This window comes from Cygnus atratus, chromosome 2, assembly GCF_013377495.2.
Source record: "Cygnus atratus isolate AKBS03 ecotype Queensland, Australia chromosome 2, CAtr_DNAZoo_HiC_assembly, whole genome shotgun sequence".
In the NCBI taxonomy this organism is placed as follows: Eukaryota; Metazoa; Chordata; class Aves; order Anseriformes; family Anatidae; genus Cygnus; species Cygnus atratus.
Window position 1 is genome coordinate 40,516,406 of NC_066363.1, and position 26,638 is coordinate 40,543,043.

At 39.9% G+C, this 26,638-nt stretch overlaps 1 protein-coding gene across 2 annotated transcripts in view; it reads left to right on the top strand.

The window, feature by feature from the left end:
- UBE2E1 (ubiquitin conjugating enzyme E2 E1) overlaps positions 1-26,638 on the top strand; it is a 44,780-nt gene that overhangs the window by 11,926 nt on the left and 6,216 nt on the right. For both annotated transcript variants that reach the window (XM_035556443.2, XM_035556442.2), the window contains one exon: positions 24,912-25,044. In XM_035556443.2, coding sequence (XP_035412336.1) covers positions 24,912-25,044 — 133 coding nt within the window. The remainder of the gene's footprint in view (positions 1-24,911; positions 25,045-26,638) is intronic.

The window sequence follows — 26,638 nt, forward strand, 5'->3', positions numbered from 1 at the left end:
AAAGTAATTGGATTAAAGAGGCTGTACGATTAATGGTGTAGAGACCTGTTAAATTTCCTTGCCTCTGTATTTCTGTGAATCAGCGCAGAAGTGCAGATTCTTCCAAGGGCTTCAACTTCTAGAGCCAAAAGTGTAAACCAAATCAGTGCGTTAATATTTCGCCCTTCCTTTGCGTTGTGCAAATGATTGTTTGAGATGAGAGGACCACACTTACCTTTGGCTCTGGAGCTGCTGGCCTTGCCGGAAACTAAAGAGTCTTGAACTGGTGCTGAGAATTGTAAAGGCAGTAGCAAATGCTGTTGGCTAGAGCAGAGGTGCTTCCTGTGGTAGGTAGACTGCTAATATTTCATGCTCTTTCTGCTGTGGATGTCTCAGCAATAGATTCTTGCCAGTGAAGCTAATTCCAGCCTCTGTTAAGGAGAGATCAGGAGAAGGGTCTTTGTTATTGTTGTTGTTCTTTCTTTCTTTCAGTGCCTGGTATCCTACAGAGAGCTGCACACAGGAGTGAAAAGACCTACAAACATTAAAAATTAATTCTGAAGTTATAGGTGGCTTTTCAAAATAGATGAATTGATGAGAAGAAGGAAAATACTTCTTGTATGGCCTCAGAATCCTGTCAGATTTTTAGGAAACAACAGCAAAGCTTCAGGATTTTTATACGTGGAAGCCTACCAGCATAACTGTTTAAAATGTTTCACATGCAGCTTGAACATCTCCACTGTAATTTGAAGGTGCTAATTTAGGTGATCACTGTTATGGGTATGCCATGTGTTTGAAATTTTAAAGTGGACAACTTCTTGAAAGTTTCAGTGTATTACTTGGCATTCTGAACTAGTATAGGCTGCCCTGAGAAGTGCACTGTAAATGGTGGAGAAAGTGCAGTATATTTAATTAAAGCAGGGTTTAACTCTTGCAGATGGTTTTGAAGGATCGCTAAAAAGCGCACAGTTGTAATAACACAGTTTTAAAGCAATTATATCAATAGGGTAGTATACCACAAAAGGTCATTTCATCAGAAGTTTCTGATCAATCAAACTGATTGTTGTAATACCCTATTTGCACATTATTTCCTGTATGTCTTGGTAACCTTTTTAAAGGAGATACATTAGGCGGTGCACGCAAGCATTTATAGCTGGTGTCCTCCGTAAGCTCCTAGTAAATTGTTTATCAATAAGAATTGTCTAATTTGGTTTTTGATGAGGTAATTCTTAGTTTGGGAACCTCGTCATGTTTTGTAGTGCTCTGGCTTCTGATAAAAGTATTTATGCTTGGGGGGCAATGGGAGAGAGGGAGAAGACAGTGCTTTAAATGGCTGTGCCGACTGAAATCTCTGAATGTCATGAATCTGACTGGAGTTCTCAATTGCATTAAAGCTGTGTCTTCGTTTTTCCTCCCTACTTCAAATCATACAGCATGCTCGTGAGCTGGGAAATCAGTCAAGAAGATGTGTGCTAGCTACAAGAATGACCTAGGAGATCTCTGACTAGGAAAGTAACTGGTGTCAGGCCTTCAGCTTATTCTTCAGCTGCTTGTCTTTTAGTTACATCCCAGGATTTACGTCCCTAGTGAAATTTTAATGCTTTCTTTAGAATAGCATTTTTCCGATTTGTTCTATCCACTCTTTCCCCTTATGAGGTCAATTAGGTTGGCGGCGTTGGTGAGACCGAGAGGATAAATGAATTGTAGGTGAGGAATGGAAAGGGATGTAAAACCACTCAAGGCAGAAGGGCATTACGTTCCTGTGGACAGCCAGACTGTGCCAGACCTTAAAGGTCCATGTGAGAGACGGCCCATCAGGACAGCTGAGGCAATTTTGCACTGGATGCTGAAAGAAACAGTTGTGGCAAAGGTGGAAGTCCTCCTCTTGAATGAATGGGGACAGCCATCCATGGGTCAGCCTCTTCTTGAGCATGAGTGACTTTTAAAAGCAGGTGAGCATATAAACCAAAATAGTTTTTGCTGTGCTGCTTGTCTTAGGCCCCTACCTGGGAGGTAAAACATCCTTAGAGCAATAAAGTCAACGTGTTTATACAGCCTTACAGTGCTTACGCTGCTCTGTAAATCGAGAAGGCACAACCTGCTATACCTCGAAGAATGCAACATGTGTAACAGGTGCCCAGCTGCGTCTTTGCAGGCCTCCTGAAACTGCTGTGTGAGCTGCATGTGGCTCTTGAGCTGTGGATTGTCCTCCTGTGCATGTGTAAGAGCATGAGGGAGATGTGAAAAAACCAACAGTGAGGAGGGGGAGAAGTAAATTAGGGGAGGGATAGCATGAAGGGAGCAGAGGGAGATAAAGGCAGAGGTAGAAATGGAGGGAGGAGGCAGAAGGGGGAGAGCAAAGCAAGTAGGCAAGCAAAAAGGGGTAGGAAAGTTCAAATATCCCTTGAAACTCAGTAGCAAGCAAGTAGACTAATGTTAAAGTTAGTAAGTTCCAGGTTTATTTGTTGAAGGCCGTGTGAACCTTCAGTTCCCGAAGGAGCACACCCTGCTTTTGTACCTACTGGCAGAGAAGCATGGTCAGAGCTGCTGTTTGCTAGATCCTGTAATGCTAGAATCGGGGATATTCACAGAAACTGCTATGGGTTTGTTTCAAAGCAGATGGCCAGGCCTTCTGCGCAGTGGAGTTATGGAATCTGTTGCCGCAGGAGGTTGTGGAGGCAGGTAGCATCAGCACACTCAAAACTGGGCTCCGCAAATTCACGGCCAACAGGTTCGTAAACGGCCATAAGGAGAGAAGCCGGGGAGCGCCTTCAGCACCCCAGGGCAGGGGCTGTGGATGCTGTGGGAGTACAAGGGGAGGGGACTGGAGGCAGGGGCCACAATTGCATATTCTAAGTAGCATCTGCTTTTACCACTCTAGGGTACTGAACTAGATGACCACCAAATAGTCTTTTTACTTTCTACATGGAGCACCCACAAAATCCTCAGTTTCTGTTCTCTTGCCCTCCTTCCCACATCCCAGTGTCCCTCATCCCAGTCTGCGAACTTTAGCCGCATAAAATGTTTTAACTTCTGCCCTTTATGGAAAGGTCCCTGCCTCTCTTCTTTTTACACTTTGCCTTTTAAAGTGAGCCCTCGTTTCCTGTCACTCAGGCACTTCTCCTTGCTTTTGTGAAGGGTTAACCTTCATGCGTTAGTCTTGCTGAATTTAGACTGTAAAATTTTCAGGTCAAAGGACTTCTTTTGTTTTTGTCAGTGTTTGCAAAGGGGTATGTAAATTTCCAGCTACGTTTAAATGTTCTTTAATAATAAAATAGGTTTAGTCCTTGGGCTTGTAGATGTCTCCCTGTTCCCTCTTCCCCTCCAAATTAAGTTCTACTTATGTTGTGATGTTGCTTTTTTTCTTTCTTTCTTTCTTTCCTTTCCTTATCTGATCGAGGCAAATAAGCGAGTTGTTTTATTCAGCAGCTATTGTATTATCTCGAATACGTGATTTGGTTATTTTCCGGTTTTATGCACATCCAGGTTAACACAGCTGTTACGTTGTGATACTGCTATGTTGTGGCAAGATGATGGGTTTTGAGATGTATCAGTGTTGTGTTTTGGTTTGGTTTTCCTGTTTTGGTTTGGTTTTGTTTTTCCTGGATAGTAGCAGAAATAATGAAAGCGCCCAACAGCTAATCCCTTTCTTTGCTGTCTTTGTGCTCCTACTTCACCTTCCACCTCAATAACTGGAAAGACTGTAACTATTTGTTAGGGAAATATTAGTTAAATTGCAGAGCTATTACGTGTACTGAGACATTCCAATTCCAAGTACTTAGTATTCAGTGTGTGTGCTTAACTTCTAATGACTATAAATACTCTGTTACATTTGAGGTTTTGTAATGTATCAGGTATGTCTTGTAGATAATTTTTTCCACAGCAAATGCGAATTTTCTAGTCCATAGATGGTGCAAGCTGTGCTTTGTACATTGCTTTATCAGGATTTTTTGCTCTGCTTTTCACAGCAGAGTCGTCTTTATGAGGAGACGTAAAGTTCAGGCAAATAATTTAGCATTGAGATTGCTCAGGTACGTGTTTCATTGCAGTGGTAAGTGTCAGAGACCTGGCAGTTTACGGCATCTTTGGTTGCGTCTGGTACCTATCTGGTACTGGGTTTTGTCAGGGAAGTCTGAAAAATGAGGTTTGGGTGGTGGAGCCTTTGGCTGGTAATGCTTTGCAGTGGGGATGCAGTACACTGGCAGGGTCTAGATAGAAGCTGGAATAAAGGGCTGAGGGCAAGCGGGGACGTGCTGTGTCTCTCACGGCTGGCTGAACAGCTGGATGGGATTTGTTAGTGGTTCACAGCTTGGCTCAAAGAGAGATAAGGAAGCAGCACTGATTGGGGTCTGGATCTGGGAAGGAGAACCGTGTGTTAGCTAGTGAAGCCTCTTCATTCGCAGCAGTCTTCATTGACTTAGAACGAATGGGATAGGGAAGGGCAGAGCTGAAGTTAGTGACTAAACTACGGCACGCAAGGGGCAACTGAAAATATGGGATGGGGTTAGATGTGGCCCTTAGGAGCAGAGAGCAAAAGGGAGAAATTGCATTTTGCCAGGTCCCTTTCCAGTAGTAAACCTGCCAGTCTCTTGCACAGATTCTCAGCTCCCTCTGTGCTCATCTCCCGGGCTATGTCTTTGTTGCAGTCTAACGTACGCCAAGTCACTGCAGTGGCCTGAGTTCTGCAGAAGAGAGCTGGTGTGCCTGTTCTGCACCGTGGAGCTTCCCCTCTTTCTGCACACCATCACAGGCTTGTAAGGAGCTGTGCTGGTGTCTTCCTGCCTCCTTGCCCTGCCGAGCTGAGCAGGCTCTGGACCGTTCTCCTTCCTGTGGTCACACCGATCCTTCTGCAGTAAGCCATAGCGTCTGGCAAACTCTGCAGCCCGCATCTGCGGGGAAACAAAGAGGCAAGGTTCTCCTGTTGGCAGAAATAAAATGTGTATGAGGAATTTAAAAAAAAAAAAATTGACAGAACCTTTCTTGTGTTATTAATTTACTTGCAAATGAAGTCGCACTGATCATCTGAACTACTGAATGTGTATATAGATTATTTTTTTCAATTGTTTAAATATTCACATCATGAATCAAAGGGAAGGAGGAATGCATTTTTAAAGTACGTGGGGTTATCCCAATTGACAATTTGAGTGCAAGGTATGCGTAAGAATTGGCATTTATCATCTTTCTTTATGTGGTACTCTTTGGTCATTGGAAAAGTGTATTTTATTATCTTAGAAGGGTTGTAGTCAAAAGGATGCTTTGAGGTTCTTCACTTTGGGGTTGTGAGGACATCTGAAAAGTACAGTAGGTGAGCCTGTATGTACACACAGTTGTGTACACCAAGGAAATGCAGTGTTCTCTGGTCACTATTTTATCAATCGTTCACTCAAGTGCACATTAAATGCCATATCTAGAAGTCATCTGTTTACTGTTTTAGTAAATGCTTTATTTTCCGAGAGAGAATCTCATTTTCTGAATGTTAAATTAGTAGTGAAACTGTGATGTTTGCTTAGATTGGTTTTCCTGAAAGATAATGTGTCATATCCTACTGACACCCTAGGTCAAGGGCTAAATTTCAGCCCTTGCTGAAGCTAGCGAATGAACTGTGTCCAGAAACAAGTGCTTTTGTGTGTCCCTATGTTCATGTTAATAGAGTTCAAGGTCACCAGAAGAGCTGTGGGTTTTAATTTAAGTCTTATTTACCCATTCTTTCTTAGTGTCAAGCTCTTCACTGAACTGCTTGAGCACCTGACTGTTTCATGTACATCCAGAGATTTTCTTTTTCTCAGCTGGTTATATGCAAGTAGGGTAATCATTATTTATTTAATTAATTATTCTTCATTTCTTAATTATGCTGAGGCAGCTGGGTGGAAGAGCGCACCTTGCTTTTGGTTTCTGGAAGAAAGATTTCTTTTTTTGCTTAATGCGCTGTTATTACATAGGGTTATTCTCTGTTAGGGATTATATGATATGCAGTGATTCTCTCTTCCAAGGGGTCATGTGTGTGATCTCTGGTCAGTAGAGAAAAGCTCACACTTTTGACCTTTACGTCTCTTTGGGCCCATTAGCTCTTGGACATAGTGGTGCTTCTAAAATTGCTTAATTGTTCCAAAGAGATCATTTGTGCTTACTCTGTTATTGCCATTTGATGCTCTCTCTATACACCCTGCCAAAAAGCATGGTATATTACATTTTAATTGTTATGTAAAGCAGCCATAAAACAAACCATGTGGTTGTGCAAGTGTATTTGAAATCTTTGCTATTGGCTACTTCTGTTTTTCCCTTTTATGTCTCTAACTTCTACATTTATAGTTTTGCCACCACAGGGAGCTAATGAAAAGCAAACATATAGGCTGTTTGTTTAAAAAATAATAAAAATAATGCCATGCTCAAATTCATGTGGCTTACTTACTCGTATTTATTATCCTGTTCCACAGTGTAAGAAAAGCTAGGGCGTGCGGTGCTGTTCTGGGATATGAGGGAAGGGTGAGGGCAGGGATTGCTTTTTGCCTCTGTGCATTAGTTTGACTGTTATGGTTCTCTGATTTTTAGGGAACTTAAACAATTGTAGAGTGAATGAGCATATAGCAAACAAGGGAAAAAGATAAACGCATGTGCAGTAAGACATTGACATTTTTTCCTAATACTTGCATGCCTGTAGGGGATCAGTCCTGTGTGCATCCTTAGCACCCTCACTGGATTATGAAAGGTAATTTATTTTGTGTGTTCAGTTTTCTCTTTGCAACTTAGTAGTTAGCACTGAAGAAAACAAAGGCTTAAGTTACCTTATTTTATTTTATTTTATTTATTTATTTATTTATTTTTACTCTTTCTGTACCTCTTCTGGTGGTTGTAGGAGCAGAACCGCATGTCTCAGGAGTGAAATTATTAAATGCATATATTTATTAAGGGTCTGACTCTCAGCATTAGCTGTTTACAGTAAGAGTACTTGTGGAGATGATGAGTCTCTTGATCATTCTTAGCCCTAATGGGAGAAGTGTTTAACAACAGCGCATCAGCCACTGGGCAGCCTCTCTTACAACTCTTCATCTACATCGGTCACAACTGCTGAGATATTTTTAATGGATAGATTTTCTTAGTTTAGGGTGTTCTTCTGCTTTAATTGGAGCTTGCATAGCTTAGATGCTGCTTTCCACTGTTCAGAAAAATATCTGAACTCGATTGCCTTCCTCCTATACTATGTGTGCTGGGGATGCATGCAGACTTGTTGGGGGTGGGCTCTGCTTGGATTTAAGGAACAGAAACAAACCGTAAAGATGAAAAGATGCATAGGAGAGGGAATGTGTGTTTGGATTTTGCCAGCAGTTCAGGAGGAAGCCTTAACGGTAACGAAGGCTCTAAATAGTGCCTTGCTCTACCTCAGTGTGTGTTTTGCAGTAGGTGAATTGTTCAAGAAGAATGAGAACATATTGTAGGTGCCAGGTTTCAACTTTGAAATAAGTGAAGTACCTTTTAGCTTGTTTTTGTTTTGCCCCCATTTCATTTAATTTCATTTTGCAGATTATGAGGTAATAAATAGTAATTTACAAATTTTAAAACTTCTAGATTATTGTTCATCTATTGTCTGTTCAACAGCTCTGAGAGAACAGCATTGCATCTGATTTTGCTAGTGGTGTGTTTATAGTATGCATGTGTGTACAAACACCCCTTTCAAATTCACTTGCCAGAAAGCAGTTGTATTTCTGAGGAAGTAAGGGGATGTTTTCTGTTTGCTTTTGCCATCTTTCTTTTTCCCACAACTGTACAAATGTAGCTGTATGGAAAATGTTTATTCTAAGATCGACTTTCCTTTTCTTCAGCATTTAACTTGACTTGCAAAAGTTGTCAGAATTCATATTTTCCAAGCTCTAAACATTGCATTGCCCAGGAGAAGTGCACATAGGAAAGTCTCTTACATGCAGGCAAAACAGACCCCAAGGATAATGCTGACTTGTGACCATTAATCCCAGTGGTACAAATGGTAAGGCCAGTCGCCTTGTCGTGACTGAGACCAGAAGGTATTAGCTGTGGTCAGTGCTGCATTATTTTGTAGCAAAAATACTTTGCTAAAGTGATGACAGAATTCTAGATCTGCTGTTATGAAAGACTGTTTAGGAGCATGTGTCAATCTAAGCAAAGGGGCAGAAGTGGACTAATTCTCTTTTATCAGTCCTAAGCGGCTTGCACTTTGGCTGTGCTGTTACTGTAGCAGATGCTGTTCACTTCAGTTGACGTTGAAGTGAGTTAGTATACCTGTGGAGACGTACAGATTTTGTGTATAAACGTGCAAATGTGTGCGCATACACACAGGCATACACCCCTATTTTATATATGAAATATTATGTGTGTGTGATAGAAACTGTACCTTTATCACTCAAGTTTGTTTGAAGATGTATGACATTTTTAGAAAACTCGATTTTAGTATCATCACACTTGATTAGAACGCCTCATTTTGTATTTCAGTCACTTGGGTTTCCTTTTTCCATCCAATACTTCTGTCAGCAAGTAAGAACTAATTGAGCTCTTGTGCCCTTGACTAATCAGAGCAGGCTGATGGCTTTCCCTCAATCTTTGCAGGGTTTTGACTTGGAAAAGTGAACTTCTGAACTGTGGAAGGTCACTTTGTTTCAAGAACTGTTTCATTGTCAAAAGTATACCCTTAAAAAAAAATCCCAATGATGTGTACTGTCAACAAGAGTTCCTCTGTACCAGAAATTTGTTTTCAAGTCCTGAAAACTGGTCATGTATAGCTAATGCCTTCTCACGTGTAACTTATGTGTGTTAATGATGCTGGTGGAAAGATCAAGGATCCCATGATACTGTAAAATGAAGCACTGTGGTGTAAACGTCCTTTTTTTCCTCAAGTAGCATATTATTTCCCTAAACATAAAATAAAACTAGATTATTCAAAATGAAGAGTTTGTAGTCCTCAGTTAAGTAGCATGACTTAAAAGGACCGTGATCGTGGTGTCTAAGATATATTGGTTTTGTATTTGTCCTTTTGAATTACTACTGTGATTTTCAGTACCTCACCTGAGAGAGTTTCAGCCAAAATAGTGCAAATATGCATAGCACTTGCTTGAATGATGCTTGAGAGGTGGGTAGTATTTCCTACGGAAACGGCCAGACTTATCAAGTAATTTATTTTCCTGCATTGTTTGCAGCAGTGTCTCGATCACTGGCAGGTGAAGGAAGTCAGAATCATGCCCTGTCAGCCGTGCTGCAGGCTGGCACTGGCTTGGAGGGTGGGTAACCTTTGTATTTAGGGATCTGTCCTATAGCCTAGGTAATGGAGAGCTCTGGAGCTTTTTCTGAGTTGTCCTTTTCTGTCCTGCAATAACTAAATCAAGCAGGATTTCTGCTGAAATTATAACCAATGTCATCAGGTTGTAACCCTGTGACGTCCCTCCAAAGTCTCCTTCCATTGCTTTTGTAAATTGAATGCGTCTCTGTGGAGATCCCTGCTTTACGAGACATTTTGGTTGAAGCCATGCTTGTATTTGGTGCAGTTCTCACCCTGATAATAGCAGTTATATGCAAATATAGAGGAAGTTTCCAGAAATGTCTCCACAGACTCTGGCACTGATCCCTTTTAAACCGTTCATCCGTGATGCTGATGATGGCATTTGAAACTTGCTTGTGCTCACAGAGTAAGCAGGAACTGCTGGCTGTAGCTGCTTCTACAATGAAGTTTAAAATAGCGTGCTGAATATATGTGATATCAGAGGTTCGGGTAACATTATACGATAGGTTCTCTTTCTTTGATATCGTCCCTTTCCCTCCTGACATCTTCAGGACACATGCTATATTTTGTTTGGTTAAAGTCTGTGAATTTTATTCTTCAAATATAGGTGTACTAGCATTGACCAGGGGACCATTTTTTCTAATGCTTGTAGCTGTTTTCTGTTGTTCTCTCATAAACCTCGTGCTCAAAATTCATGAAGTTTGAGTTTCTTTACATCCTTCACTTGTTCATCTTTCTCTGATTCTGCTAGTAGACAGCCAAGTTTACTTTGTCTGGAAGAACATACCCAGGATGAAATTCTTCAGTCCTTTATGTAACTGGTAACTTCATGCAGCACTGAATACTCGTGTCGAGAAGAAACTAAATTGGAAACATCTGTTTTGTTTTTCTCATAACATAAGAACAAAGAGATATATTCTATTGAAATCAAAGGTGGCAAATACAAGAGTAATAAAAGGAAGATATTGCATGGATTTTATACTTCTAATTAGACTATGGAACTTACTGTCACAGGAAATTATTGAGGCAAAGAACATAACGGGATTTGAAAAAAGAATTGAGCAGGCATGTGGGGGTCATGAGTAGTCAAAGTAACTCTTATTAGTTACGATGATTCTGGAGCAATATTAAGCCAGGCAAGTTAGACTTGAGATGTATTGGAAAGGCATGTTTTTGTTGTGTTCCTTTGGATTAGGCTTGCTTGCCTACAGATTAAAATGTACTTGAGTTCTGCACCTTGCACAGAAATCATTTTGTCCAATCCGGGCTTGTACATAAGCAAGCATTTTTCTCCCACCCTTCTTCCACATACACACGTACACACCTGTCTTGCATCTCTTCAGATATTTTCTTTGTCCCTTTCCGTATCCCTTTTCCGCATCCCTTTCCATATCCACTCACGCGAGAAATGACCACTTTGCATTGTATCTGATCAGGTTGCAAGGGAATGCCTACGGAAATGACCTATAAAACGAAGAGCAGAATCCAAACACTTATGAATGATTAATACCTACACAGAGCAAGAGCCACAAAGTTGATTAAACTTAAGTATGCTGTGATGAGCGAAATCACTATTTTTGTAAAGGAAGCAACGATGGTAGCAGGCTTTTTACCATGTCTTGGCTTTTTATAAGTGGCACTTTAAATTATGGTATTAATTCCACAAAGTGGAAAAATATCAGGAGTGAAGTAATAAATATGTTAAAAGGTTTGACTATTGTAGTTGACATTTATGCCTGCAAATCTCAGCAGGGCTTTAACCCATACAGTTCCTACACATTGGGGCTAGGAAGGAGAAATATCTGCTTGATATAGAGAAGGCTTTTTTCTTTTCTTTTTTTTTTCTCCTTTACCATTGGTAGTATCAGAAGGAAAAGAAAAGAAAAGAAAAGAAAAGGTGGTTGTACAGAAAGGTAGTAGGAACAACAACTAGAAATCCCTGGGCATTAGCCAAAATATTCAGATTCTCTTTTTGGGAGTTTAGAAAAGGCAATTGGAATAAATCACCTGGCTTTAAAGGAGAAAGAACCTTGAAAATGTCGCCTGTAGAGGCATTCAGCTCTTTTCGCAGAGCTTGTATGCATTCCTTTGTAAGATTCTGCTGTTCTGTAATTACCGAAAAACCATGGTTGGATTAATGACAGACGCAAAGCTTGTTGCTTGTATCAAAAATGCTCAGCATCAGTTGGTAACAAACTCTTGGAGTTTTTTCTTCCATAAAAGAAATACAATATTCTGTCTTTTTTAAAGAATTCAGGAACAGCAAAGATGCTTCCAAAAATGTTCTTTGCTGACAGTAAATGTGAGGAAGAGGAATGGCATAATGCATAACTGGGCTAAGTGTGATGAAGCAAATCTGTGATCAAAGTGTTCTGCAGCAATCTGCCCTTTGCAGTCACTTGTCTTTTCCAGGTTCCCAAAATTGATTTCTTTGTCCTGCACTGCATATGAATTTGTTCTGCTGAATTTGATGGGAGTTTTGCCATTGACTTCGTCTAGCCCAGACTTCTATAAAAGCTCTGGCTTCTGGAAAGGGACAATACAAATGTGTTTGCAGACAAGGATAGATACTTAACAACATGTGCTCTGCTGCAAGCTTCTTACTTTGGAAGCAGGGAAGAAACTTATTCTTTACTGACGTAGTGCTCATTAAGGGTACACCTACGGTGGAAAGTGTTCCCATTTTGGAAAAAGAAAAGGGCAATAAGTATTTCTGGCATGTGAATGAGAAAAAAATCTTAATATAGATGTGTACAAAGTAATGTTAGACAGCATTAAACAAAATTTGATGGACAAGGAATATCTCAAAAGGAATATTGGAGAAATAGGTGCCTTTTAGAGAGGAGGTGGAGGAGTTATGTGAAGGGACAGCGATTGTTTACTTCAGAAAGTAGAGCAAATATTTATTTTCCTTATTTTTATTCTCTAGAGAAAATAGATAGGAAACTCATTTTCCTCTATCTTCTAATACAAGAACAAAGGCATATGGAATGAGGTTAAAAGATAGATAAATCTAATTTAAAAATCAGAACAGAATTAGACACATGGGTTCCATGCTGCATTGCACTGCTGAAGCCAGGAATTTAGCAAGCTTCAAAAAGACCCGTCGTTTTCTATGGAGGTTGGAACCAGACACAATTACCCAGCTTGTTCGTAATATTTCAGAAGAGAACCACAGCTGCTTGTGTTTGAGGTTCGACCCGTTACCAGTGAGCGTGCTGCTAAGGCAGGGAAAGCAGATGAGCTGGAAGGAGACATCGGATGCTCATCTCTGCCCCCATTTCACACTGGAAACCAGTGAGACGGGCTGTGGGAACAGGTGGGCTTCAGTCCTCATCCAGCCTGGAGATTCCTATGTTCCTTTTGATAAGCTAGTAGAAAAATAACATTCTGTGACAAAATTTGCATTTGACTTGTGATCAAAACCTTTTCAGTAATGCAGCTTTTATTATACTAATGGGAGGACCAGGCTTTATTTTAGTATTGTTTAGAAGCTTACCAGGAAAAACTGTTTACAAACAGTTTCTTTGTAAATCAAGTTAGAAAATGTTTCTGCACTATGAAACATATATATATATATATATATGTATATATATATATATCTAATGTGACACATATGTGAGGGGTGCGTGTGTGTGTGACAAAAGCACTTTTAAGAGTAATTTCCTGTGCTGGTTTTGTCAAATTAATATCCATATCAAAGAAATGAGTTTTAAAGCTGACAACCAGTGCATACATACTTTGGTGCCTTACTCCAGTATTTAGTCTTAAGGCTGACTTCGCCTGATCAGCTTTCATGTTTGTCATATAATTAACTCATGGGTTGCAAGTAGCATGTTTGACACCTAGTTTTATATATTTATACAGAGTGAATTAAAAAAACTAATATTAGTATTGGTTAGCTTGCTGTTCTCTTAATGATGCTGCCACTTGGGTGTTTAACATTTACTAATGATTGTGCGTGTGTGATCTGTCTCACATTTCTGAGACAAGCTCAGAAGAGAACTACTTCCAGCTAGTCTGCCATAATTGGAAAGAGTTGTCTCATTGTAACTTTTAACTACATTTGATTAAAAGCCCAATATAAAAGTTTATTAAAGATCTGGTTTAATGATGGGAGTGTCAGCTGCCTTTGGAATTTGTCCATTCTTGCTTCTTTATTAAGACGACCTTATTAAGATTTTCTGAACTGAGATCTTGACGTAGAAACTTAAATAAGGAAGAAACATCTCTTCATTTATCTTGAAAGTTTGGATGGGATTACCTAAACTAGCTAAGGAATTTTGTAGCGTAACGTAAATACTGTAAATGTATGTACATCATAAACGTATTGCAGTTGGAACATCTTTATTTCACTAAAGGGAATAAAATGCCTTTTAGTGAGAAAATCAAAGTGAATGAAGCTGTAGCAACTGGAAACAAATCATTTTCCTTTGTTCTTGCACTGCATTTCCTTACCTTCATACTAAAAGCCAAACAAACAACAAAAACAAAACAAAAAAAAATTGTGATTTGTAGCAAATGATAGATTTATTTCTGTTCTGTTGATATGCATGTAAAATTACATCAAGCATGGGTATTAAGGCTGTCAGTTCTTCCAGGTGCTTTGCCATACTACTGTATAATACTATGCCCGTGTCATACTTTTGCCTAATTGTAAGTAATGTACTCAGTTTTTCTTTACGAAACAAATAGTGCTCAGTTAGGTGCAAATGATGCATCTACCTCGGTGTCAGTTCTGAGTTCTGTAGGCATGCCTCTGCATTTCTCCTGCCTTTGGTGTCTGTGGAAATAGTTACAGCGTAACAACACTGATACACAACTCTCAGAAAGTACAAAGAATTCTTTTCTGATCCTTTCACTGTTTCTTTAAGGTGTTACTTGTAACAGCAGTCAGGCTAAAAGGTTAGAAAACGTAAACTGCTGTCTCTAAACAGCTTCACGTGAACGTGAGGGGTGCTTTTCTTCTTGGGCCTGTATGACATATAACAATCCCACATCAGAATTAATACAAATTGTTAATACTATCCAATAAAGAAAAGTGTTTTTTTTTTTCTTACCGATGTCACTTAATATCTTTCTCTGAACTTTTTAGGTTGTTTAGGAAGTTCACCAGAACATACCCCTGAAGCACTGTTTAACACCAGCATTTTCAGTGTAAGGTTAGCGTGACTTTTTTTCATGGCAGTGAAAGGTTAAAGCTTAAACTACGAATGTGAGCTCTCAGCTGCCGGATCCCAAGCCGTGTGGGCCCAGCAGCGGCAAGGAGGAGAACCCCGGAGCCTCTTGTGCTGCCTGGCACGTCCCGTCCCTATTGCCTGCCTGCTGGGCGCCTCTGCCAGCACATCACCCTGCTGTCCCAGGGGCTGTTCCAGCTTCTGAGGGTGCTGCCAGGGCTCCTGTCTTTGGTGGAAGCTGGGGAGTTGCAGATACCCGTGCTGGCTTTGGTGGGTGTGTACGTGGCGTGCTTTTACAGAAGGTGTAAGTGATGTAATGTAATTGAGTGGAAATTCTTATTGCCTGGCACTTCGTTGCCTTCCGTGTTTCCTTACATTCATGAGACAGTTCCAGTCAAAAATGTGATGAAGTGAAGGCCTTGTGAGGGTCAAAAGCCCAACGTGAGAGTTTCACGGCTGGCGTTTTTGCTCTGGAGGCAAGTTACTTAACGTAACGCCAAGCAGGGTTCTGGGGAAAGAGGTGGAGGACTTGAGCTGCCTCTGCAAGTTAAGGCCTGAAAGTTGGCCCCAACACTGTATTCACTATTAAAAAGCACTGTTTAGTCCTCATGTGGCACCCAATGTAGATTAAGCTTAATATTCCTAATACTTGGAAAACAAAAAAATAAATAAAACTTTGGAAGGCCATCACAAATGCCTATTCAGGCTATCTTTATGCACGTGAAAATGCTATCCAAAAAAAATCAAAAGCCTGGTTTTGTTTTTAAATCCCTTGAAATATACCTTTTATTTCTGGCTTTTGCCCTCAAAGGCAGCTTCAAAATAATATTTACACATGTTACTGCTACAATAAATGCTGATTAGCTGCTGTGACCTGGTGTGTGTTTGGAACTGTTAACAAGACCAACCCACAGTGGTATATAAACAATTTTTGGTGGCTGCTCTGTAATTGACTGGCAGCTGTGCTATATTAAAGTGTAGGTAAACCTGTTTTACTTAAAAAATAGTAAACTCACATCTCGGATCTCTCAATTTCTAGTCTGTGCATGTTAATTTAAACTCGAAGGCAAAGCTGTCATGACTTCTGCTAAGCAACTTTGTTAGTAGTTTACAGCTGTAAAAATCAAATAAATGGTTTGGGTAGTGCAGTGTAATTGATAGTATTTTGTTGTGGCTTTGAGAAAGAGTAAGCAAATATTTTTCTTATTTTTTTTCTATTGTATTGGGTGGTTGATTCAATTTCGCTGTTGCCACCTGCAGTGAAGTAGGCTAATCCAAATGCAGTGATCTCTATTTGTTTGGTGAATGACATGAACTGAAGTGAATGTAAGGAGTTTTGTGTAGATAAAGGAGAAGGGCAAGACATTCAGATGAGATTTTTCTTCCTGGGTTTCACGTATCACTAAAATGCGTCCTTCAAAACATATTTCAATTAGCACCATAATGTTATCAGTATCAGCATTGGTATGCCGATTGGAAGCAATATACTGGTGTGAAGCCAAGATCACGCGATGACCTGGTTCTCGAGTTAAGTAACGTTGACTCTACCTACCCCTCATCTAATGGAGAACAGATTGTGTTGCTGTTGGTAGATTTGTTTTAATTTGTAGCGTGTTTTTTGGGCAAGTTGCTTGGCATAGGGGTAGGACAGACAGATCAGTTTTGGAGCATGTGGTACATGGATAGACTTTTTTTTTTCCTCCTTAGCCAACGTTCTCTTGATAATTAAAAATTGCATATAAACTAGCAGTCTCAAAGTACTGCATTCTCTGTTCTAAGTGAAGGTTTCAACAGAATTGCTGTATTTTGGTACAGGAGAGATGGTAGTCTGACAATGCATTGTTTGGCCTCTTTCAAATAACTCGTTTCCTCTCCATGGAAATATGAAAGCTAGCTCGAGGAGACAGTTGGGTGAAGCCACAGGAACCGTGTCCTTATTAGCTTGAGGAAGTTAGAGAGTCTTGTCTGCTTTCAATTTTCAGCATAGCAGGGGCTTCTTGCCAAGCGTTACACATCATCTTTAACTTTCTGGGGCCAGTTTTTCCAAGCTGGTTTGTAGCTGCCGTTGCCCTCTCAATCTAAGCTATTTAGCATTTGTTTCTTGATCTACAGAATTACAAGTTATAATGAAATCTATTGTGCAAAATGATGATGATAAACTGTACAGTAACCAGTCTACTATGTTACCTCAATGCTGGCTAGGCAGACTTAGGAAATAGGTGGAATCCTTTTTTTTTCTATTTTTTTTCTTTATAAGTCAAGTAACTTCTTAAGAGAGCAAAGCCTCCAGATTGTGTTGGTCCAAACAAAGTCATTAACTTCGCAGTTTTTCAATTGGGGTACTACAGGATGCCTAAATATTTATGCTGTGCTGTTTTGTGTTTGTTTTTTGTTTTTTTGTTTTATTTAATCTGTTCCCACACTGATACAGATAGGTCAGGAGATGGGTGTGGAGGACAGAGACACGGGTTTAGGTTCTAACTCAGTTCTGGCACGGCAGGTTGATTGTGGTGAGTTTCCACTTCTGTAGCAGATAAAGCATGACATTTAGGGGAGAGTCCTGTGATCATCTTAACCTGGCACAGTTCAGGCTGCTTCTGGAGGGAGGGGATGGGGATGTGCATGCACACTTGAACTGTTTTTGTTTTCAGAAAGAGTGGTTTCTTCTCCATTTCTGTAAGAACCTGCTAAATCCCAATAAGTACCAGGAGGAAGCAGAGCTTTTGTTTCATCGCTTGAGGGGTACACCACGTTTGAGTTTAGTGACACAAGAACCTTGGTATTTATTAATAATAATGATTCTCTTTTATTGTCTTTAAATACAGAACTGTCAATTTGATGCTGGGCAACCACTTTAAGAGTATGTTTGCTTTATCAAATAGGTTTGCTAGTTATATTTCTATATTAACTACTAAAAACTTGTTGGAATGTGAGGAGGCCCCAGGTAAATGGTGTACTTGCAAAAATGCTGCATTTCTGAAACTGCCTGCTTTTGCTTCCCAATTGTAAATTACGCATCTGTTCCATAAACACTAAATTTGGAAATGAGGTCTGATGATATGGAGGAATTTCTGTCCCCATGTTGGCAGCTAATAGACTAGTTGACAAATGGCAGGAAGGAAACTGTTGTAAAAATAACACAAGGTTAAGTTGGCAGAGCGCAGTTTCTACCATCACATCTTCTTGTCATTTTAAATAAGCTATCGCTAATTGTTAGGCGAGTCAGATTCTCTTCTACTCTTTCCCAATTTGTTTTATTTTTTCTTGTGCAGGGCTTTATCTAATGGGAGATACAAGGTCAAATACAAGCCAGTACATTTTCGTTTTGTTTTTCTTTTTTTGGTCAAGGTGCCAATGTTTACCTATGAGGAGAAAAGGAAAACAGCTTTGCATTCAGTGAAAATTATCTCATTGACTTTTAGCAGTTTGGTATTTTCCCTATTTGCATACTGTACACGGTAATGCTGCAGACTTACAAAAGCAGTCAGCCTCTCTGTAGTCATGTTGGACACTCTGAAAATGCTCCTGTGTGTAGTGGGACAAACTTCCAGTGCTTTGAGACAGAGAAGCTAGGAAGAGGCCAGTGCGAAGGAAAAAGGAAGCCCTTGAGAACTGAGCAGGCTGGATTTATTTTCAGTTTTGGAACCAATGCTAAATGGATTAATTTCACTTGAACGTTTTTATGAGGACTTGCTTCTAAATTGAAGTGATTATTGTTAAACTAAATAGAGCTGCAGCACACTCCTGAGAATATCGTAAGTCTCCTTCTGACCTCCCTGTTAACTGCGATTTTATTTTAAATCTTTGAAGCCTGGTTTAAAAATCAAACTTTGCAGAAAAATTATTCAATTATTCAGTTATTTTCATGAAGTAGTTTAGTAACTTTTTAGCAGTAATATTTTGCAGAGACTGAAACATTTCAGGTGAAGGTCCTAAGGCTGCAAGTATTCCTGGGCATTTCTCTTCCAGCTGTAACTGAAAAGAGGGAGATCTTGGCAGGGATCAGTCTGTCTTGGTTGTTGTGTGATCTTGTTGCCAAGTTTGTTTTTGTGTTGTGTTTAATATAAACAGGAAAACCTACTCTTTTTTTATCCAAAGAAATCCCCTTGAAACAGTTTTCCTTGAAGTCTCATAGATCCCTGCCTAACACCTTATCAGCTCCGTTATCAGAGCTATTTAGTTATTTAGCTCCGTTTTTAACCTCATAAGAGTGTAATTCGCTGCACAGTTTATCCTCCAATTTAAGCTTTGTGCAAATTACGTGCAATTTTTCAACCCCCCTCCCCAGCTTTACATTAGCCTGATACTTAAGGGAAAAGCTTTCCCAGATGCTAAAACAGAAACGTTGTGCATGCTCTTTTCTGTTGGAAATGTGCTGGGATTTGTAAGGCACTTACTTGTGTGCAATAATATTGTGACTGCCATTTTAAATTCAAGACAGGGAATACAGTAACTTCAATGAAATACAACAAAAATAATACTATTTACTGCTTGGTACTTGAAAAACATGCCCTTGAACATGCCTTAGAAGGAGAATTAAGTTTTGTTATCACAGTTTTATAGGTTGGATCGCTGTTGCTGTAGAATGCTCCACCTTTGCTCATTTACCTCTCCTTTCCTTCGTTCGCTGCCTTCTTGTGTTTTAATTACAACCAGCCACAACTTTTTTCCCCCTAACTCCTTTTTCTCCATGTCTCTCATTGAGCTCGTAGGCATTTCACCTATGGTCAATCCATCATTTTCTGCTGATCTTAATAGAGAGGAGCAGCTTGGCTGTGTGCAATAACAGTGGGCAAAAATATCACTCTGATTCACGCAGTCACGTGGTAATTTGGTATGTTACCATTCACTGTCCATGGTTGCCCAGGAGGAGTTTTGTTGTGATATTTTTTCCTCTCCCTTTTGTTTCATTTCTTTGACTAAAAATGGAGGCAGAAGAACTGTATCCCAGTTTGAAATATGGCAATTATTGCCAAAAAAAGGCAATTAAATGGATGGCCCAGGGTACCCTTTTAACTACTTCTGTCTTGTTTGGTCAGATTTCTTCCTAATAAATTTGTGATGTTTTAATGTTGACTTTATAATGAAAAGCCTCCGTAAGTTGCATACAAGTGTCTTTGGATTTTGTATTGTAGCATGCTTAGAATAGTGGGGTCCTTTCTGTGAGGGGACTGTCTCCATGCTATCATAATAAAAATAATAATGATAATACATTTTAGTAGACAAAGCATGTGTAAGAAGTGACAATTTATTACTAAAATTACATGTCTGCATTAATGCAAAGTTGTAGTACCATTGTGACCAAAGGATTAGCTGTTTACTTGTTTGTTTGTTTTTAATGTTATTCTTTGGCATTCCCAATTTCAGCACAGCTTGGTTAAAGATCCACAGAGCAATATTTCTTTGAATGAGAGATTTTGTAAGTGTATGGTTTTCACTGGCCACACTAGACTAGCTGCCCTGCTTCCTTCTGGGACCCTGTGTCTGCCTCCCCTGGTGATCCAAGGCTTCTGCAATCCAAGGCTTCTGCAATCCCTGCTCTGGTTTCTGCCTAACAATGTAGATTTGCAATCCCAGCATGGACCCTTGCGGTGGATTTTCAGGAAGGGCAATTTTTCAGTGAGGGTAGGAATGTGCTGGGTTAGGAGGGAAAATCAAGGAGCACCAGAACTTTGTGTAAGAATGTTGAGCTTCCTCCCATAAGCTACCCGGACAAGATTTCTAACACGTTTTGGGCTTGCGTATTCAAGAAGAAGGGAAAAAAGAAAAAGACCTTCCAACAGTCAACTAAATATTTCCTAAAGCTGTCCAGTAAGGTGATGAACATGTGACCATTGAGATGCACTTCCACGTTCAATCATTCACTGCTGCTTAGCTACCAAATAAAACAGCCAAAACCAAATAAAATGTTGCTTTTGGTTAGTACTGGAGCAGCTTTATGTTGGGGATCACTACGTTCTCTGCCATGTTGGAAGCCCAATGTGCTGTTAGTATATTTTTTGTTTTCTCATTTGAGCTAAGTCCCTTGGAAAAGGTCATGCTGACAGGGTTTTTGGAAATTATATTTATTTTCCACAAGTGTGCAACTTCAGAACAGCTTAGCTACTTGCATCAGACTCTTCCTGTTCAGGGCAAAATAACCTCAAAAATAGAATCTAGGGATACAGAGTAGCTGGAGCATGAGTTCATGGGTTTGTTGCTTGTGGTTTTAACTGAAACATGTAGTTTTTCATTAGCTGTTATTTACTTCAGCATACCATGAAATTGTACTTCTCATCATCCTGATGAAAGGCCATCTCTGGCATTTAAAACTACTTGGTTAAATTAGTTTCCTTAGAAAAGGAATATACCCTTCTTTGATATATTGGGGTATTAGCCTAGTGTCTGTAGCATTGCCTGATTTTGATTCATCTATCACTGCAGCGATCTGCTATTGCGTGCTTTCTGTGCTTCAAAGAAGAGGAACTGGAGTACTCGCTGGAGTGCATTTTTGCTAGAGGAAAAGGTTATGTTATCGTTTGGTCAGCTCCTAGAAAGGACTAGGTAGTTTCCAAAAATTGATGTAAACAGTAGGCTCTTTCTGAGTCACTTCTTCCTGGGACTTTCCAGGAGAATGTCAGCGGTGTGTTCCCGGAGATTTTCATACATTAGCAATATGTGGTGAGCACCAGAAAATCCTGCTTTCCCTCCGTGCCATAGGCATACTTGGGGTGGTTGCCCAGGGATGCCTGAGCAGAGGAGGGAAGAGTTTGTGTGCACAAAATATCCTGTAATGAGGGCTAGAGGTGGAGTTTTTATAAGGCCTACTTAACACAAAAAAAACAGAGGCTGGCTGTTCTTGCAGACTACCCTATCTGTCACTTCAGCCTTTTCAGAGCATGAAAAGTAGACGTGTGTCTTCTTGGAAACGATCTCTGAGGCAGAGCCCTCCATTTACAATTGCTGTTCTCCCTCTCTAGCACAAGGCATCCAAGTATACAGCCTTCTTAGCTATCTTCTGCTTCCTAGCCTCTGCTGCGGGCATTTCTGATTTACCTGTCTGGTTTTTACATTGAGAAAGGGCATGGCACCTGCCAGCAAAGGGAGGCAGAGTACGATGAGGTTTTTCCAAAGTGACATGAGGTTTGTTGGGACTTTGCCCAGGCAGGACTTTGGATTTGGTCTCATGTGTGCCTAGAGTTTCTCTCTGCCTTGCCTTTATAGGCAGTGTTTAGTTAGACTGCTGCTTCTAGACTTGGAAAGTTAGTCCTTGACCAAACGCTACCTTTGCACTGGCCGGTTTCCTATGGGCATTAGTGTTGTAACATTGCCAGAGGACAAGCTAGCAGCAACTTGGGAATGATCAGGAACTGTGCGCGCAGTGCAGCTTCACCAAGTGTATCACTGCTTTACCAGGGAAGACAGATGTCCACTTGCACTCTGTAACACCTGCCACAAGATACTATAATGATGGGTTGGTGGCATTGTTTGGTTTTTTTTTCAAGTTTTCTTTTGCATGCCGTTTTTTGATCTGCATTACTAGACTTTCATTTCTTTCTTTGAAACTGAAGAGGTTGGGGGCTGTTGAGTTTAACACAGAGAGTTGTTGCTTGCATACTCGTCTTGCAGTGGAAGTAATTTCTATTTAATTGGTTAAAATTGTCTTCCCAGTGGTCATGCATTGGACAGCTTCAAAATGTTGCATTAGCAGATCTAGACACTTAATTTGAGCAGCGGTAACGCACATCAGGGAACGTGGCAGCTGTGCCTGCGAGCGCTCTATCTCTGCATCAGTGGATTTCTTTTTGAAGCAGATAATTGCAAAGATTTTAAACAAAGAATGTAATCTTTAATCTTTGACAGTTTTTATATCTCCACAAAAAGTTAATGTCACTGCACTTAGGCTATAGTCCGGTATCATCACATTTCTATTAAGACTAGGTCGTCTCGAGCTGCTTGATATTACCTAATCCCAATTTAAACTCAAGCAGTAGCGCACTCGGAAGCTGACTTGCATCTCCCTCTTTCAGTCTTTCCTTTATAAGAAATCAATGTTGAAGGAAAAATTGGACATCTACAGCTATTTCACTGTGTTAATTGAATTATGAAAAGCTAAAAGGTAAGCTTAGTACATCACTGTTAAAGCCTACCGATGTCTTACAAAGATGTTGCACTCTTTTAATAGGGAGGTCTAGCAGTATATTACTTGCATGCAGTGATAGCTCTAATTGGAAACCTAGTAGGATAGAAGAGATTTCTAAGACTATTATAAATAATAATAATATAATTTTTTTTTTACATCTGTGGGATTCCTTTTATTGACAGTCCTTTGGGTTGAAGCTGGGAATAAAACTGTTGAAATATTTCTTATTGGTTCAGAGGGCGGTATTCAGTGCTAATCACACATCACATTTCTTGAACGCTGAAGTGCTCCCAGTTGGCAGCTTTTGTGATATAAATTCCAACAGCAAATTGGTGCTAACAAAGCTCAAGTACCTGCTCGGTTCAGTAGCTCCATCTTTAGGGAGGGAGGGGAGGGTGATCGCTGGTGCAACTTGGAGCAATGACTGCATGTCAGCAGGTTGCTAATATGTACATAAAGAGGTGAATCCTCAGAGTGGAGGCTAAGGGTGCCCAAGGGAGTCCTTTTCAGTAAGTTTTCACAGTTAAGCTGGTGTCTTTCAAGAGGCAGAGCTTCCTGTCGAAACGTGGTGCTATTCCAGCCTATTGCACAAGTGGTAGCTGGAGAGCACTGAGTGCCCAAATATATAGACCAGCACAGGACGCGGACAAGTCATTAAGGTGGAGCAGGATGCCAGGAGCGTTCAGGATGGAATGGCTTTAATTTAGTACACATCTTGAGCTGTGCGAGATTTTGTGCTCCAGTGAGAGAAATCTTTCCCCATTGGATGGCACATCATTTTGCAGAGATCCTGTCTACCTTTATTGCATTCTTACATGCTTTCCCTCTACTGGAAGCACGCTTTTAGTCATAGTTTCGTTATTGTTGAACCAATTGGCATCAAAATGCTGTGAATTTTTATTTGTTTAATCTGGAAATAAAATTTTAGAGAGGTTTGATAATAGAACTAACTTCCTTTCTCTCCCCTGATCTGACAAGATGTTCACCAGTACTGCAAAAAGCAAGAAAAAAATCATATCTCTGATCCCTGTTGTTATGTTGAAAATTTGTTTTTGTAATCATATGTCTATTTGTACCACTGTTACTAGCACCTAGCAATTACTCCGGTTCCTTTCACATTAATCAAATGCATATCATCGTGTACATATTCAATTTATTGGATCGCCTTCCTTCTTAAGCAGTGTTGCTCCATGATTGTTATAATATGAAAAGAGCCTTTTTCTTTTTTTTAATCATTCTGTCTTTTATTAGCCGTGTTAAAAGAACAAGGAGAGAAAAGCAAGGCTGATTTTGTTGTACTAGGGATGTAAAATCCGTGTCCTTACAGAAAAAGGAGAGGAGAGATTTCTGAAGTCATAGTGCATCCGCGACAGAAAAGGCTGTGTCAGCACCTCCCTTTATGCAAAGGGAGTTTCAGCTCTAACATCTAACATAAAATACTACTACAGCAGCACAGAAAGAAAGAGGTAGCAATGGAGTCCTAAACCATTAATGGCTTTATAGGTTGAGCTGTACTTAGAAATACTTAGTGACATATGGCACGCTACAGAATACAGGTGTCTGAGGATTTCAGTAAAACTAATTTTTCAACAAGCAGGCATTTGTGTTCTGCAGCACCTTTTGTACTGCTCTTTGTGAGTTGCTGATAGGCTAGGGAGAATCTAGAATTAGACAAAACTGATTTGAGAAAGCAGTGTTTTAATTTGACATAGTGATTTTAATTCCCCCTCACAAAAGGGGGATGTAATGCAATGTTGATGGGGCGAGTTCATGTGGTTTCGTTTTAGAAGTCAGAGTAGCAAAATGGTGCAAGTGTAAAAAATTCTGACATGTAAGAGTATCATCATATATTTGGCTTCAATAATTATACAATGAGCCATGGTTTAGGAATAATACAGGAAGATATTTTAATCTTGAAGAACACACATGTTTAATAGAATCAACATAAATCCTTGATTTATTTAGTATGGTCTTTGATATGGTGCAGTTATATCAAGGCTGAGCTGGAGCAGTCATTTCTGAAATACAGTGGGAATTTGTTCTTTGAAACTTAGGTTTTCTGTTGCATTGAGACTGTGTAGCTTCTTTAGGGGGAGTTCCGGGCAGTGCTGGTTTATAAATGTCAAGTGAGAGAAGCTGAAAAACCCCACCTCTAATTTCTGAGCTTTGCTAAGAAGTCTGAAACACTGATAGACCGGGTAAGATTTCTGAGGTTCTGGAAGCATTCAATCTACTTTTAATCACTGTCTTTACTCCAGGTGGTATATGAAGTGTGGCATTGAAAACATTTTCCATATCATACTTTGTGAGTGCAAGAGGTCATATTTATTTGAACTGTGGTAATATTCTTAAAACATTCATGTTTTGTTTTGTTTTTTGTTTTATTTCTTAGCGCTGGCCCCAAAGGTGATAACATCTATGAATGGAGATCAACCATTCTAGGACCTCCAGGCTCCGTCTACGAGGGAGGGGTTTTCTTTCTTGATATCACCTTTACACCAGAGTATCCTTTCAAGCCTCCAAAGGTAAGAGACCTGTAATTGACATCTTATATTATGAACGCTCAACAAACTGTCTGGTAACAGGCAGTGTTAATGGAATGCAGCCCATTTGAAAGCCAGTCTTCTTTAAGACCAAACTTAAGCTCACTTCAGATATTGCACTGGTTTCTGTTAGCTAATGTTAATGGCTTTTCCAATCCACTTGATCGCTACTTTAGACCTTGTTTTCTTTTTCCCTGTTTCTGTTTATAAGGGATCCTAAGCAATTAGCATCAGCATCAGGACAGGTCTGGGGAACTGAAAAGTAAATAAACTTGGGGAGAGGGAAAAGAATACAAGTACATGTTTCTCAAAGCACTCAGTTACCGTAGGCATTATGGGTTTGTGTGTTTTGGCCACTGAAGTAGTATTTGACTTCTTCCGTTTTGTTGGGTACTTGTGTTGCTCACTTGTACAGTAACAAACTTTTTCCGTAGGTGTGTTATATTTGTGAAGCTCTTAGATGTCAGCATTGTTGTGTTCTAATGCTTCAAGGCAAATACCAGTGCAAGTGAATGTTATCTTGTGGTTCACATACTTGGCCAGAGCAAGAGTGTTGGATTACAAGAGGTAGTTGTGTATACACTTCATGTTTGCCTCGTATCTGAAAGCATTTATGCACATGTTTAACTTTCTACTTAAAAGTAGTTGCAGCGATAAGGTAAACACCAATGACTGCCCCATCTTCAAAGACTTCAGTCTATTGTGCAGTAGAAAGGACTTGCGGCCATACTTCAGGCCATCAGTCCATCTCAGTGGAGACCGTGCTGCTTGGTCATACCAGCCAAGTTAATACAAGCTTCCCAAATGAGGAGAACAAAATGTTTGTCTGTTCTTGATGGCATAACTACAGGGTTTCTAGTAGTATCAACAGGACCTTAAATCCCACCCCTAAGTTAAGGCTCTGATTCACAAACAGCATGGTCTACCTTGGGACATCACTAGTGATTTTTCTTCTGGACACCTGTCCATCATTCTTTGGACTCTCTGACAGCACAGGTACTTCTCTTGTGTCTTGTGTTAAAGTTGAACTCAGTTCAGTATAGTTTTTTACTATTTTAGTTTTAATTAGTTTGCGTTAGATAATTTAGTCCAGCCAACTACGTGCAGTATCTCGTGTCATGAGCCCAGTAAGCGTTTGAAGAGGGAGCTTTTACCTTCCCATGTACACTTTGCAATATCTTTGCTTCCTGCACTACAAGTCAGAAGCCTGATGCTTTAACAGACCTTACAGTAACTACCAATGGTATTGAGACAGTCCTAAGTGTGAAGTTCCCTGACACAAAACCAAAGTTACAGTTTTGTCATCCCAGCTCAGCCCTGCTTTCTGTTCTGGGCCTCTGACAGGGATCTCTTTGCCTTTATTTTTGGATCTAAACACCCACCCAGTTGAAAAGAAGGGTAGGATTAAAACAAAACAAAACAAAAAACAATAACAAAAACAGGCATTGCTTACTGAGGCCTTAAAAGACTAGTTTAATGGAGATTCATTATATTGTAGCAGAGTTGCATTTAAATGGAGTCTTTCATCTAACAGGGTCCAAACTGGTTTACAAACCACATATATGTATGCAAATAA